Below are 14,299 nucleotides of genomic sequence, written 5' to 3' on the forward strand. Positions count from 1 at the left end.
AGAAATATTGTCTCTTTTTAATCTGGCCGTTCGAAAGAAAATTCACCCAAAAATCTTTTAAGCCCGTGCTTAACTGGCTTACAGTCAGGTACGCCCCTGGGATTCTAAATTGCTCGATGTATCGGTGGCAGGCGAAACCTTGATAATTAAACAACGATGACATGAGTTTTACTTGGAAGAATAATCATACTACATAACTGTATTACGAAAAAACGGCTGGACGTCTAAAGGTATCCACACCCCTTGTGATCACTTTCTATCCATGTTCTGTTCTTAGAATAATCGCAAACTACATGATGTGGAAAGTTGTTGTACGTTTCGCTTCGTCCTTAAGCCTCAAGTTTCGAGACGTTTACCAGGAGTACAGTAAATCTCTGAGCGGGGTCGCCGGGGAAGATCCCCGCTGGCAGGATTGCCTTGGTATGGTAGATGGATCATTCGGGATGCCGTTCGGTTTGCTGTTTGTGAACAAAGCCTTTGAGGGAGAAAGCAAGAAATCGGTAGGAACTGAGTGTTACTCTCCTGAGGTTGGAGATCAGAGGGTTGAAGGCTTTATTGACAAAATGACGTAATTTGACGTCATTATGGCGTCATATTGTTGAATTTATTGGCAGAATCCAAATTCTATCAATTTTCTTCTCAAATCGAAAAGCAAACTTAATAGTAAGGTGTCTAGCTAAATTAAGAAATTGGCTTACACATTAATCATCTTTAACAATTCCCTACTCCACAAACTCTAAAGAGAATGGATACAAGCTTTGGGTGCAGTGTAGCCTGTTCCGGGCTCCAACATAATGGTGAAAAGTTGTTTAGTAAAAAGGTGTAAAAAGGAAATGCGAAAAACGCGCGGGGGCTGGGAAGAGCGCCCCTTTCCCAAGTCGCACCTAGCCTGCGAGCAAGCTCTCCTATTTGGGCGAGCAGAGCGAGCCTCGCGAGAACGCGCGAGCGAGGAGCGAGACTCGCTTCGCTCGCCCAAATAGGAGAGCTTGCTCGCAGGTCAAGTCGCACCCGTCTTATTTTCGCTCTGCTTGTTTTAACCCTTTAAGTCCCAATAGTGACCAACATAAAATTTCTCCTAACATTACCCATACATTTTCAGGAGATAAAGTTATGAGAATTAATAAAATGATCACCAAAGAGAAAATGCCTTGATCTTTCATTAAGATCTCTCAACTAATTCTTAAAGGAAATGTACGTAGATCACTTTGGAGAATTTGTACCTGTGTATTAGGGCTTAAAAGGTTAATACGTCCCCACTGCACTACCTGGGAGCCTGACACAGGCTAGGTGCAGTGATTCCTGGGATCGTTTGGGTGGACAAGCATCAGTTATGATTGGTCGATGGTATTCAAGGCAACCATTACGCAATCATATGTAACGTTTTTCCACCCAAACGATTCCAGAAATAGTCAACCTCACTCGTTCCCAGGGTCCTCTCCTACTCGGCCCCGTGGGCCGAGTAGGAGAGGGAAATCCCTGGAACGAAGTTGAGAAAGAGTTACGCCGAAAGCTTGTACCCATTCCCCTTATAGCTTCTGGAGTGGGGAATAGCAGTGATGTCATTAGGAAAGAAGAAGCTTTAACCATCCGTCAGCTTGGATCTGCCGTTCAAGATGAATTCAATGTACTCAATTTTTCTCAAAACCAATGGATATCAAGGTTATCGTGATAGAAAAATTGATCTGTGCATAAAATCCACATGTGTGTTATACCGAGAGAAACTCAACACTGGTGGAAACTGCCTAGTATTGAAATGCTATAATTGTAGGAAAAAAAACAAGTCTTGAAAAACACGGCTATGAAAACTCGGTAACATCGATGTTAACGTACACGTGTCCACGACTGTAAAATTTTACCAGATTATTTTAAGGAGAAGTATTTTGATGGCCCTACTGTTAAACGCACGGCTTTGAAGTCACTGAAATTTATAGCCATATAGGGTTAACTTTAATTTTATAGGGTTAATTTGCTTGGGGGACTGTGGACAAGCCTGTCCTTGCTTACCCTGTGGGAAGAGGTAACTCTCTTGCATGGCTTTTAGCGTTTGGTAAGTCGTTCACGTCACGTTCACGTCGCGTAGTTGGTTTGCTTTATACGCCTCGGGAGTTTTTATTCCCTGGATCCGCCACTAGTGTAGAACAATAAAAAGATAAGCAGTTCATATCAGTAGTTGACTGTTCATGTGTGCTGTCTAACGAGTACGGTATTCTCAGTTTCTAGTTTTTTCGTAATTATATTTCTTCGTATCCACTTTCTCTTGTCTGTAGGCTGAAGAAATGATCCATGATATTAGACAGGTTTTCCTTGCTAATCTGGATAAACTGGAATGGATGGATGACGCCACAAAGGAGAAAGCAAGAGAAAAGGTTCTGTGCACTGGCAATAAGGCGTTCAGTTTTAAACAGCAAAGTTCTTAGTTGGTATTCTATAAAAGAGCTGTAGGAAAACCGCGGCAAATTCTACCTTTAGTTTTCAGTTTTGCCTTTGGCCCTTTATCATTATCATCATCATTATTATTATTATTATCATCATCATCATCATCATCATCACTTATCATTACCAATATTATGCTTAGTGTGTGCTTGAAAACTATTGTAGTTTTCTTCCTGCATGTTTGATTGTTTGTTTGTGTCCCTTTTACGGTTGTATTTTACTTGGAACACTGTCAGTTTATAGTTATTTTTTCTTTTCTTTTTCTTTCAGGCTAAAGCAATACGTGAAAATATCGGCTATCCAGAGTACCTGAAAAACAGTTCTGCAATGAGCGAGATGTATAAGGGAGTAAGTTTCCGTCTTTTGACGATTTCTCTTTTTTGGGTCGTTAATACGAGGACTTTTTTTTTTATTTTATTGCATGACGTATTACCATATTTTTTTTTAATTACAAGCAATTTACGAAGGTGCATTTTTAGAAATGCTGCTACATACATTACCACTTTGTATAAAATCGCAGCAAAAATCAACACCCTTGACGGGAAAAAAAACCGGGCTGGATCGCATTGCCAAGATCGTGCAACGTGGAACGCAACAAAATTCATCTTCGCGATTACATGCATGACAACTGAAGCTAACTGAGTTAGGCTCGTTAATATTGAGAAATCTTACCCCGGGTAAAAGGGTTAGTCTTCCAGTCGAGTGAACTTAAGCGAGCGTTTATATGAGAAAAGTTGTTGACCCCTTTACTAGAGCCAGCATCATGCTTTGGTTGTCTCGCCTTTTCCGAGTTTACTCACCTGGGCGAGCCAAAAAGTGTTTATATGAGAAAAGTTGGCCCGGCCGTCGAAGGGTTTCCCTACCATCACCCAGTTTGAACAGCCGACTTTAACAACAATTTGTTGTTTTTTGCAACATTTCATGCACTACTTCCAGTTCCTATCGAAACGACCGTATTTCTGGAAAAAAAAAAAAAAGTAATAAGAAAATAAACGTTCTACCTTTTGTCCTAGGCTAAACGTTGTACTATTCATGAGACGAACCAAAGTTAGTGAGCTGAGTTCATGAAAAGTTCCAGGTCTAGCTCCGTTTAGTTCGTTTAAATGAGTTTGGATCGTCCAACACGTTCCAACAGTCTGTTCCAGACTGATAGAACGTCTGAAGATCTTCTCCGGGACAATCTTCACGTGCGACGAACTAAACTGATAATTTTTTTTATTTGTATGATAATCTATATTTAGCCTCGTTCGGGAAAAAAAATTTATCACTAATCTGATTCAGTTGGTTAGTTCGACGCGTCTAAAGTTCGACGTCTGACCTAACAGACGATCTTAAGTTAATTTAGGTCGACGCAAATTAGAGTTTGGTTCTTCGTCTCGTGAAAAGTTCGACGTTTGGCCTAGGCTTTAGAATCCTTTATATATTACTATGTTTAATGCTTTCCTCTTTGTTTCGTTTACTTAACAGTTTAAAGTCGATAAAGGCAAGTATTTCAGCAACGTCCTGCAATCACATACATATTTTAACTTGAAGAACTACGCCAAGCTTGGAAAGCCTGTGAACAAAGACAGGTGAGAGTCTCCTGGTCCCAGTCAAATTTCTCCCTCGCTTTCTCCGTCCCTACACCGGTTGAATGCCCGAGAATATGAGGAGTTTAACTGGACGCTGTCCGGGACCTCTCCGATCCTACAAAGAAAACTTGACTGACACGTGGACTTCGCGTCCTTTTAAACTTTTTTGAGATTATAAAATTAGTGTAGTCTTTTTTAAAAACGTTTAAAAACGTCTGGAAGTTACCGGGTGGACGCAGAGAGGGAGGACCGAGTCCTAGCTCATGTAGGTAGAGCAATAAAAATTATCGCCTTGCCGCACATTTACGTTTTCAAGGAAACTTAAACTTTGGTCATTTTATGTCATTGTTACGCAGGGGATGACAACGACATTTACAAAAAAGCTTGAAGCACGTGTAGAGTTGCTGTTTTACTTCCTTTTTTTGCTCGTTTACTCATTTATTTGTTTTTCGATTTTTTTTATTTGTTGCTAGATGGGGCATGACTCCTCCGACAGTGAATGCTTATTATTCATCAATAGAAAACAAAATCGGTAAGCACAGCGTAAGCGTAACTGTAGCGCAATGCTTGTACCTGCCCGCAGGTTATAGAATAGGTAATTTTGTTTTTTTAAAAAAGAGAAAACTACCGTTTTCTCTAAGACAGTCATAAATGGGCTCTTCTTCTCTTTCCAGCTTTTCCCGCTGGTATTCTTCAGAGGCCTTTCTATGATCAACAGTTTCCCAAGTAAGTCATTAGACCTTTAATTGTTATTATCGGAAGTTCAGAGTAGCAAATAATAGTCGATCACTTGATAATGTTCGATTAAAATTTGGCCCATATTCGACAAAATCCTTCATGTAAGATAAGATAAGATAATCCAAGACACTCCTGGATTCTGTACTCCACGCTGTGGATTTCAGATTCCAGGTAATGGATTCCAGATTCATTGTCAGTAGAACTGGGATTTTTACTGGGATTCCGGATTCCAATCGTTAGCGGGAATCTGGATAAGTAGACCTGAATTCCAGCAGATTCCAGAAACAAACATTTCCCGGATTGCGGCACAAGGATAACCGAGCACAAGCGCCAAATTAATTTTAACTTTAAATCTGGAAGCTTATAAATGAAATTCTGTTTGGGATTGACTTTTGCTTAAATTTTGATGTTTGAACGGGGAAGTCAAAATTAACGGAAAAACCACTTTTCAACAAAAGAAACAGGAAAGCGAATTGAAATTTAACCCCGGGTTAGCGGTTATCGACCTTAAACAACCACGGGGCCTTGTTTGTTTAGTAATTGAGAAATCATAGTATGGTTTGTGGACTAAAACAGTTAGCTGGTTGACATAGGTTCTCCGTAGAAACAAACATAATTTGGAGACAAGTAGCCTGAGAACACAGCCGACATTTTACGACGCGACCACTGGTTTCCCTGCGAAGGACGTCTGAGATGCGAGCCCAGACACTCCATACTGATGACGCGTTACTTGCCAGGTCTAGGTAGTGCTTCTGATTGGCTGAAGATTAGCTTCAACCAATCAGAAGCACTACGCAGATCTGGGTAGTGACGCGTCATCAGTATGGAACTTCTGCGCTCGTTTCTCAGATGTCAGTTCCCAGATGGACCATTGGTGACGTCGCAGCTGTTGGCTGTTTTCTCAGGCTAGCAGACTGAGGAATTGTTTCAAACATCGTTCAATGCGAAACGAAGAGGGTCTCTCTTAGTACGTTGTTGTACCTCAAAACCTTCCATTGGAAGGTTCCATTTCGTCGTTCAAAGAAGCCGTACACGGACGATTATGAAAGGACAAAAAAATGTGAAGTTTTTTTTTTCTTTTAAGTTAAGTTTATATCGATGATTTTGCTTTCCAAAGAACGAAATTCAGAACAAAAGAAACTACCGAGTTTTATCACCTACAGGGAACCTCGATATAACGAAGGGCTAAGGGACTAGCAAAATTTGATCGCTACAACGAGGTTTCGTTATATACAGGTTCTTTTTCATATATTTTGCTACTACTGAAGATGTAAAGACAATCGTTTGTTATATCGAGGACTTTATATAGAGGTTCGTTATATCGAGGTTGCACTGTAAAAAGAAGATAGAGGAACAAATGGTACCATTAAACAGTACTGCCAAAGAGGTCTAACCGGAATGCTACACCACAGCAGCTTGTACATAGGGTCAAAACATTTTATGCCGGAGACCATGCCTTCATTCAGTCAGCGGAGAATTAATTGCTTTCTGCCCATGTTTCCACCTAATAGTGAACGGAATTTCACTCCGAGCCATGATATATGTACGTTTCACCGCGGGGACACTTTACCACCTGTGAAGTCATTCTTTAACATAGCAACCAACTGAAAAAATATTTAAAGAAGGTGTGATCACCCTCAGCCATGGAAGTCTGAAGATAATACATTAGACGATGTAAAGCGCTAAGATTTTATTTTCTTGCTGATTTGTTATGGGTTGTTCGGCTTATTTTTAGGGCTCTAAACTATGGAGGAATTGGTATGGTGGTAGGACATGAAATTACCCATGGCTTTGATGATAATGGTACGTATAGGTGATCCTGCTATTGATAGCTTCACAACCTAGAACGAACGTTAGTAAGAGTCTTGAATTTAAATAATAAACGGAAGGGCCGCTGTGTCCCAGTAAACACGAGGCTCCTGGAGGAAATGTATGAAAAGCTGGCTCGGTCAGGGTCAGACTCGTGCCCGGTCGCTATTAATGTGTTTTTGGAGTGAGAGAAGATTGGAGTAAGATGGAGGCGCGCGGGGACTCAAGAGAAGGGACGTCCTCTCCCATTAGTCCCCGCGCACCTCAACCTGACCCCAATCTTCTCTCACCCCAATAGCGACTGGGTACGAATCTGGTCATGGTAACTCGGGTAGTTGGGTGATACTTCCATAACCTTTTCTCTATACAAGCGGGCGCCAACCACTTACTATTTTGTGTTTTTGTCGCCGTCGTCGTTGCTTTAGCTCGCCCTAATTTCATAGCTGGTGCTCGTTGAAAATTAAGTTCATTCTCAACTGTCAGTTCGAGCAACAGAAAAGTAACTTACCATGATTGATTGAATTCAATAGGTCGTCTGTTTAACAAAGATGGCAACTTGGTAAAATGGTGGTCTAACAAGTCTATTGAAGCTTTCAAGAAGAAAACAAAATGTTTAAAAGATCAATATTCTAGTTACGAATTTGGAGGAAAGAAGGTCAGTGTCAGCGGCGAGCGAAAACCTAAACAAGAAAGTGTCCCTTTGTTTTGTTTGTTTTTGTTTGTTTTGTTTTGTTTTTCTTGTTTGCTGTTTGTCTTTTCGGAAATGATTATTTTCCATAAGGGGTCATAGCGAAAACGCGCTAGTGTACTTTTTAATGTTTTTGTTTTTCTAATTTGTAATGCATGGCCCCTGGTCGTTCCCCTAGTGCACGTCTTGTTTACCAGACACCTTGAACGGTTGTGTTTAGGAACCGTCGAATCAAAACTTATTAAAGGAAAGACCAGTCTTTCATTGAAAATATTTTGGTTTCAACAGTAGGAAAGGGGTTATATTTAGCCGTCAGACATCTGGTTGACCGTTGTCTTATTTCTGTATGTATGTGTTTATTATTATTATTATTATTATTATTATTATTATTATTATTATTATTATCGTTATCATCATCATTATTATCGTTATCATTGTCATCATTATTATCATTATCATTATCATTATTACTATTTTTTTATTTATGTATATTTTTGTGTGTGTGCAGATTAACGGTGAACAGACTCTAGGGGAAAATATTGCCGACAATGGCGGCATTAAGCAGTCATTCCAGGTACCTAAATTTCCTTTAGGATTAATTCTTAAAATAGCTCAAGATCTTTTTATACGCATCCTTAATGCGAATTTTATTCATGTCGGTCACTCCATGGCTCCGAAACGCGCACGCTAAGCAAGGAAGCCGCCATATATTTTCCGTTTTTTTCAAGCTTGCTTTTCCAATACGCTGCGGGTTTCTTTCTTTTCTTTCTTTTTTTTTCATCAAGATGGGAAGTTTTAAAAGTTGTCCATTCTTCTACAAATGCTGCACTGAATTCAATTCTGCCGACTTGTGGCTGTCTGTCTTTCTAAGTTATTAGAGAGAGAATACTCTTTTCTTCTATAAAAATCTGTTTTAAGAAGAATATACTCAAGGCTGAGAGTTTAAAAAGGACTAAATTTTGTTCGCTGAAAAGCGTAATTACAGTACCATTATATGTTTTTAACCTGTTTTCCCAGCCTTGAGTTTTCTCTTAAAATATTGAAACCCAATACATTCTAAAGTGGAAATGGCATAAGCTATCATTTATAAGTAAGAATAATTCAAGAATATTTTCAGCCTAAAACCGAAAGAAAAATAAGAATATGCAGCCTGGGCTGGGAAGATAACATTCTTATATAAAAAAGGAGTGTAATGAGTGTAATGGAAGGAATCCCACTTTACGGACACCAGCTTAATACCGACGCCATATTTGGTGGTTCCTTCAGTGTGTATGTTCGTATTAATGGGGTTCGACCTGATTTGTCCCCTGCATGAAAAAAAAGTAAGTTTTAACAGTCGAACCTTCGCAGATTTGAGATGGACATCATCACTAGCTGCCTTAGACCTAAAATAATTAAAACTGGATGTTTTTACCTTCAGGCCTATCAGAACTGGAAGAAGAGAAATGGCGACGAACCTTCTCTTCCAGGAATGAGAGACTTTAGCAACGAGAAGATCTTCTTTCTTGGTTTTGCTCAGGTTTGGCAACAATATTTTTTTACAACCATCGCAGTTCAACAAAATTCTGAAAAAAAATTTGGTCGCATCTCCCCACTCGAGTTTTGACACTACTAAAGTCATTCAAGAAGGTCCATGCAGCAATTCGATACATAGCTGGTGTTGTGCTCTAGAAGTTTGGTTAACGCCTACGGTTCATACTGTAAAATGGAGCAAAGAAGACGTTCAATACAATAATGTTTATTTCTATTTATTAGATTTTTATATACAGTCGAACCCCTGTGTGCAACCACTGCCTGGTAAGGTCAGTTGGGAGAGCATCGGTCTGCTGATCGGGAGGTCATGAGCTTAAAGCCCGGCGGGAACAACACTCACGGTCTTAATTTAAAGAACTGACCAGAAAGTGCTGCCTTTGTAATGACTTCTGTAGTGAAATCTTTTGAGATAAGGACGAAAAACCGTTGGTCCCGTCTCACAGCTTTTTCACTTATCTAGTTCTTGTGGGACGTAAGGGAACCCAGGCCATTGTTTGAAAAGACTAGAGGACGTAGACCCCATTGGTGTGGCCAACCTTTCCTAGGCTGGGTGGGTTATCTGCTAGGAGAGATCTTAATATTGGGATAACCTCATGATCCTCCTTCAGGTGTCGTAATGACTATCTGTAAACGTGTATGTATGTACCACCTCTCGTAAGCGACTTTCCCAGTCAAATCACTACGGCTAGAATCTCTTAAAGGAACACCTCTCGTCTCATTGTTTTCATCCTCGTGTAAACGACTAGTTAGGGAATGGTTTGATTTGATCTCTATGTTCGTTGTTTGTACTACACTTCCAAGAGAACGCGATGCACGTAGCTGACAACATGAAACTGCTCAGATCGTATCGTAACTTAGAAATTGCATAGTATGCAAAATGGGGATGATGTGTTTCAGACTGACCTGTTGTAGGAAAGGACATCCTGCATGGGGATCAATTCTCCTATATAAGCGAACACCTCCCGTAAGCCACTTCTAAATCTTCGCATTTTGGGTAGTCGTTAATGGGAGGTTTGACAGTATTTATTTATTTTTTACTTGTTTACTCATATATTTTTTTCCAGATTTGGTGTAGCAAGTATCGAAAAGCAGCAGCTATGAGGCAGATTGACTATGGGGTGCACAGTCCTGGAAAATATCGGTAAAGGCCTATCATGTTAGATTAGAAAATCCGATCAGTCTCTGGCCCAGTATTAAAATTTCATAGAAAATCTAGAGCAAAAAAAAACATCTTCACACAAAAATAAGTAAATAAAAATAAATAATTGACAATAACAAATGTAGGATTTTCAGATCCCAAAAAAGGAAATATTACGGTAAAAAAGCATTTATAGGTGCTAAGTTAATTTTGTTGATATTAGCCAATTAGTCGGCCTTATTCGCTATGAAACTTTTCAAAGTACTCTTTAATGAGGAAATCACAGTTTCGTGTCAAACAAAACTTGTTTCCAAAATTAGCATGGTTTCAAAAGGCACAATTACAAATACTTTCCAAACTCAAATTTGTCCATTCGTGCCACCTTTTGTATATGCTATGTTATTTTTTACCCTCTTCCCATGTTTTGAACAGTTATTTTTATTTTCATCTAGTTTGGTGGTGTTTCCCACGGTTTGAATACTGATAAGTTTAGCACACAGCTTCTCCTCCTTCAAATAAAAAGGTTTTATTTGAATGGTCACCTCACCCAATTGTTTTTCACTTTATTTCTTTTTGCTTGAAACCATAGTTATTAAAGTGGTAATAGCAAATTATGGTTTGAAATTATCATTTGCTACGTTTTTAGATGCAGTAGGTATAACTTGTGGAAACTCGAACTGTACATTTTGTACGACTCCTAAATCATTCTCTCGTTTTGAGATAAGTATTGGCAATTTTGGTCACTTGTTTGCCCCCTGAAATACCACATGACATTGTTTTATGCCATCAATCCCAAACTGCGTGCACAGATAGCGGGTATCGTGAACAAGGTCTATAGCATTCCTATCATTTTGAACTTACTGCCCAACAGAAAAATCGCATTAATTCATAATTCAGTCTCAATTTATGAACAAAAAAGCAAAGAATTGTGCACGGTCAGGGAGCTTCCAACATAAACTACAACACCGTTGTTTTCAACTTTGTTGTTTGCCGACTTTCATAACCAGTCTTCTCTACTAACCATGTTGAAACTAAACACTCAGAAAAAAAACGCATCCTTTTAGATTGTTTAAAGACCTGAATGATTTCTAGCTTGGTTGGTCTGACTGTGGCATTGTTTATCTTATCTTTCAGGGTGATTGGTTCTCTGTCGAACTTTGATGAATTCGCCAAAGCTTTTAACTGTAAAAAAGGATCTCGTATGAATCCTGAAAAGAAATGTTCCGTTTGGTAATGAACCTTTGAGAGCGTCTGTTTTAGCTTTGATAAAGGATCTGACGCAAAAAGGAATTGTTCAAACATAACTTATATTATAGATCAGTTCTTGCAGGATAGTTTTATTCTTTGATTTTAACGTAACGCCGTCAACAAAACTGAACCTGGAATTTCGAAAGTAAATTTGATTATCTTTGTGACACAATGACATGGGAGGGTATTCTCTTTATGTTGGTATGCGCAAGTCAACGATTATAACATAACATCACAGGTTATTTTTAGATCTCTCTATATACCCTTTTTAGCAGAGGGTAATTACCTGGAATACTCGGTAAAATGGAGCAAAACTTGTGGGACTTGTTTATATATGATTTGCCGCCGTCTCGCTTTACTTGCAGTTGGCTATTTTTTAACAACTGTTTTTTTTCTTGTCAATAAGGAGTTTCACTCTCAGAATATACTCAGCTTCTGCCGACTCGGCGTCTGCCGATCAGTATACATCGACTTGTTGCATCTAACTACACATGTGTAATTGCTCGTAGTCACGTAAAGCTACGTGCAAACTCTCAACATTGTTGGGCCAACAATGTTGGGAGTTGTTACGTCCGTGTTTGCAGTGATTTGCAAACAGATGCAAGAAATCCCAATATTGTTGGGCCAACAATGTTGGGAGTTGTTGCGTCCGTGTTAGCAGTGGTGTGCAAACGGATGCAAGAAATCCCAATATTGTTGGGACCTTCAGTGCATGATGGGAAGGATACACCCATAAGACTTTGAAGACCATGTGTAATGCGCTTGCTTGACGCCAACAATGTTGGAAAGAGCTGGGCAAACGGATCCAACCTTGTTACGCATGCACATCGGCGATCACGGAACGTAAGAAATGTTGGGAGTTGTTGGCTAAAAAATTTGACCGGTTTCAAACTTTGCGTAACAACTCCCAACAATACGCAACAATATGCAACTTCGTGTGCAAACGGACGCAGTATCATGAACGTCTAAGAATCTTTTGAGTTGTTGGCCAACAACATGGCGTCCGTTTGTATGTTGCTTTATATAAACTAATTGAAAGAAAGCGGTACCTTGATTGCGAATGAATTCTTTTCCTCCTTTCTGGGAAATTAAGTTCACAAGATTGACCAGTCAATAGGTACAAAATGAAAAAATCAACTATAATATGAGCCATGCACTCACGATCCGAACAAAACTGACTATACACTATTACACTATTATACAATATGTTTACATGTTTTTCTACATTTCATCTGAGGATAACTATATAAGAAACGTAGTCGTTGGTTTATCATATGCACATGATCAGCAAAACAAACTTACGAAAATGAAGTAAAAGGCTAAAAAAACTTATTTGTTACTCGTGAGTGCACTCTCGAGTCACTAAGCGCTTCGATTACATGCAGCGTACAGTATAACCTGTCACCGCGCCTGCTGTCTTTATACAAACTGCCATAGTCCCATTGGCCCTGTAAATATATATCATTAGTTTGCTTTCGTTTATTATCATAATAACTAACGAATATTATAATGCTCTATTTTTTAACTTTAGCATGGTCAAATAGACAACTTAATAAACAGCACTTTTACTTTTCCTTGCGTTTCTCTTGCATTTGTCTGTTTAAGGGAAAGGGAAAGGTCCTTGTTTACGACGGAAACTTGTAAAGTTCACGCCATGTAAAGAAATCCCGAGTCCGGATTCTGGAAATTTTGCTTGTAGCAGTGATCCGGAATCCAAGTTCCAGTGACAAAGAATCCGGAATCTACGCGTGAAATCCAGAATCCAAGACTGTCGTGGATGTGGATTCCCTAACATGGGGCGAGAAAGTACTCATTAGACTGACAAACCTGAGGTCACTGGTGCGTTGATTTGACCTCCCCCCCCCCCCCCCTCTCTCTGTCCCCATGAGCCCTCGGTTTCACGGGACGTACTGCATCTTAGAGCCACACATAAAGAAAAAAATCGAAACAATGATTTGAATTCACACATGAGCCGATCGAAGCACAGATTTAGAAGGTCAGGCCGGCCGCCCGACTCTGCTAACCCTTGCTCTCTTCACGGTTTGTTGTTGGTTCTCTCCTTTGCTCCGAGAGGTTTTTCTCCGAGTCCTCCGGTTTTCCCCTCTCCTCAAAAACCAGCATTTTCGAACTCCAATTTGACCAGGAATCAGGAAGACGAAGAACCACTTTGTGGATGTGCTACCTCCAAATCATTATTTATTTATTTATTTATTTATTTATTTATTCAGGGGTCAGTCGAACAACAAAACTCAGAAGGGTTTAGTTTTTCTCCCCATGGGGGAAAGAAAGCAGGATAGGAGTATCCTATAAGGGAAGGATATTCTCCGGGTACCAGAATTCCGGCCGTTGTTTGCGTGTGGTTCACGTACCTTAACCACCTAAGAGAGAGGTACAAATTGTTCCGTCATTTTGGGGCTCTTTAAGAAAGGCGCCTAAACCCTGCTAAAGGTACCGCAACAGTTTCAAACCGAAGGGGTGGGGCTTCATTTAAAAAGTTGAATAACTTCAAAACCGTTGAGTTATGACCGCCAAACTTTGCGAGTTGTCCTCAAATTTCATCTAGGAACATTTTAAAATAGGCCACTTCCGAGTTCCAAAAACCCTCAATTTCAAAATGAGGCCAAGGGCAAAGTGCCAAGTGCCAAGTGCTAAGTGCCAAGTGCCAAGTGCCAAGTGCACAACCTATCTTGTGAAAATGAGGGGTTTTTTTGCATAAGAATAAAACAAAAATGTTTTCCATGTCAAATGCTAAGCACTCAACCTCGTTTTGATGCAGAGGCCCGGGGAACTCAGAAATGGCCTATTGTCGTGACGTGTACGTCAACATTGACGTTACCATGACAACCAGTTTTGACAGCTTCTTATTTTTAGAATTTGCAGTTTTTTCTATCCGGGAGGTTTTATTTCTATTTTTAGTTCTTGAATTATTAGATTACACTTATTTTAGCATTATTTTTTGTCAATTTCAGGAGCCCATCAAATGGGCTCCTGTCAATTTATAACTTGGCTTTTCACTGACTTATTTGACGCATATGTACGCGTCAATTGCTTTGTTGTTGGTTCTCGCCCTTGCTCCGGGGGGTTTTCTCCGGGTACTCCGGTTTTCCCCTCTCCAGCAAAAAGCAACACTTCCAAATTGCT

The 14,299-nt window shown here is 39.7% G+C and overlaps 1 protein-coding gene across 2 annotated transcripts in view; it reads left to right on the top strand.

Annotated features, from left to right (window-relative positions):
* The window catches only part of LOC140944900 (endothelin-converting enzyme homolog), a 36,772-nt gene extending 24,040 nt beyond the window's left edge, over window positions 1-12,732 (top strand). For both annotated transcript variants that reach the window (XM_073394013.1, XM_073394007.1), the window contains exons 8-19: window positions 278-500; window positions 2,268-2,366; window positions 2,704-2,781; window positions 3,901-4,004; window positions 4,478-4,536; window positions 4,679-4,730; window positions 6,478-6,545; window positions 7,082-7,206; window positions 7,748-7,813; window positions 8,660-8,758; window positions 9,837-9,913; window positions 11,045-12,732. In XM_073394013.1, the coding sequence (XP_073250114.1) occupies window positions 278-500; window positions 2,268-2,366; window positions 2,704-2,781; window positions 3,901-4,004; window positions 4,478-4,536; window positions 4,679-4,730; window positions 6,478-6,545; window positions 7,082-7,206; window positions 7,748-7,813; window positions 8,660-8,758; window positions 9,837-9,913; window positions 11,045-11,144 (1,150 nt within the window). In that variant the 3' untranslated portion in view covers window positions 11,145-12,732. The remainder of the gene's footprint in view (window positions 1-277; window positions 501-2,267; window positions 2,367-2,703; window positions 2,782-3,900; window positions 4,005-4,477; window positions 4,537-4,678; window positions 4,731-6,477; window positions 6,546-7,081; window positions 7,207-7,747; window positions 7,814-8,659; window positions 8,759-9,836; window positions 9,914-11,044) is intronic.
* Window positions 12,733-14,299: the final 1,567 nt, after the last annotated feature.

The sequence above is a fragment of the Porites lutea genome, chromosome 1 (genome assembly GCF_958299795.1).
Source record: "Porites lutea chromosome 1, jaPorLute2.1, whole genome shotgun sequence".
NCBI lineage: Eukaryota > Metazoa > Cnidaria > Anthozoa > Scleractinia > Poritidae > Porites > Porites lutea.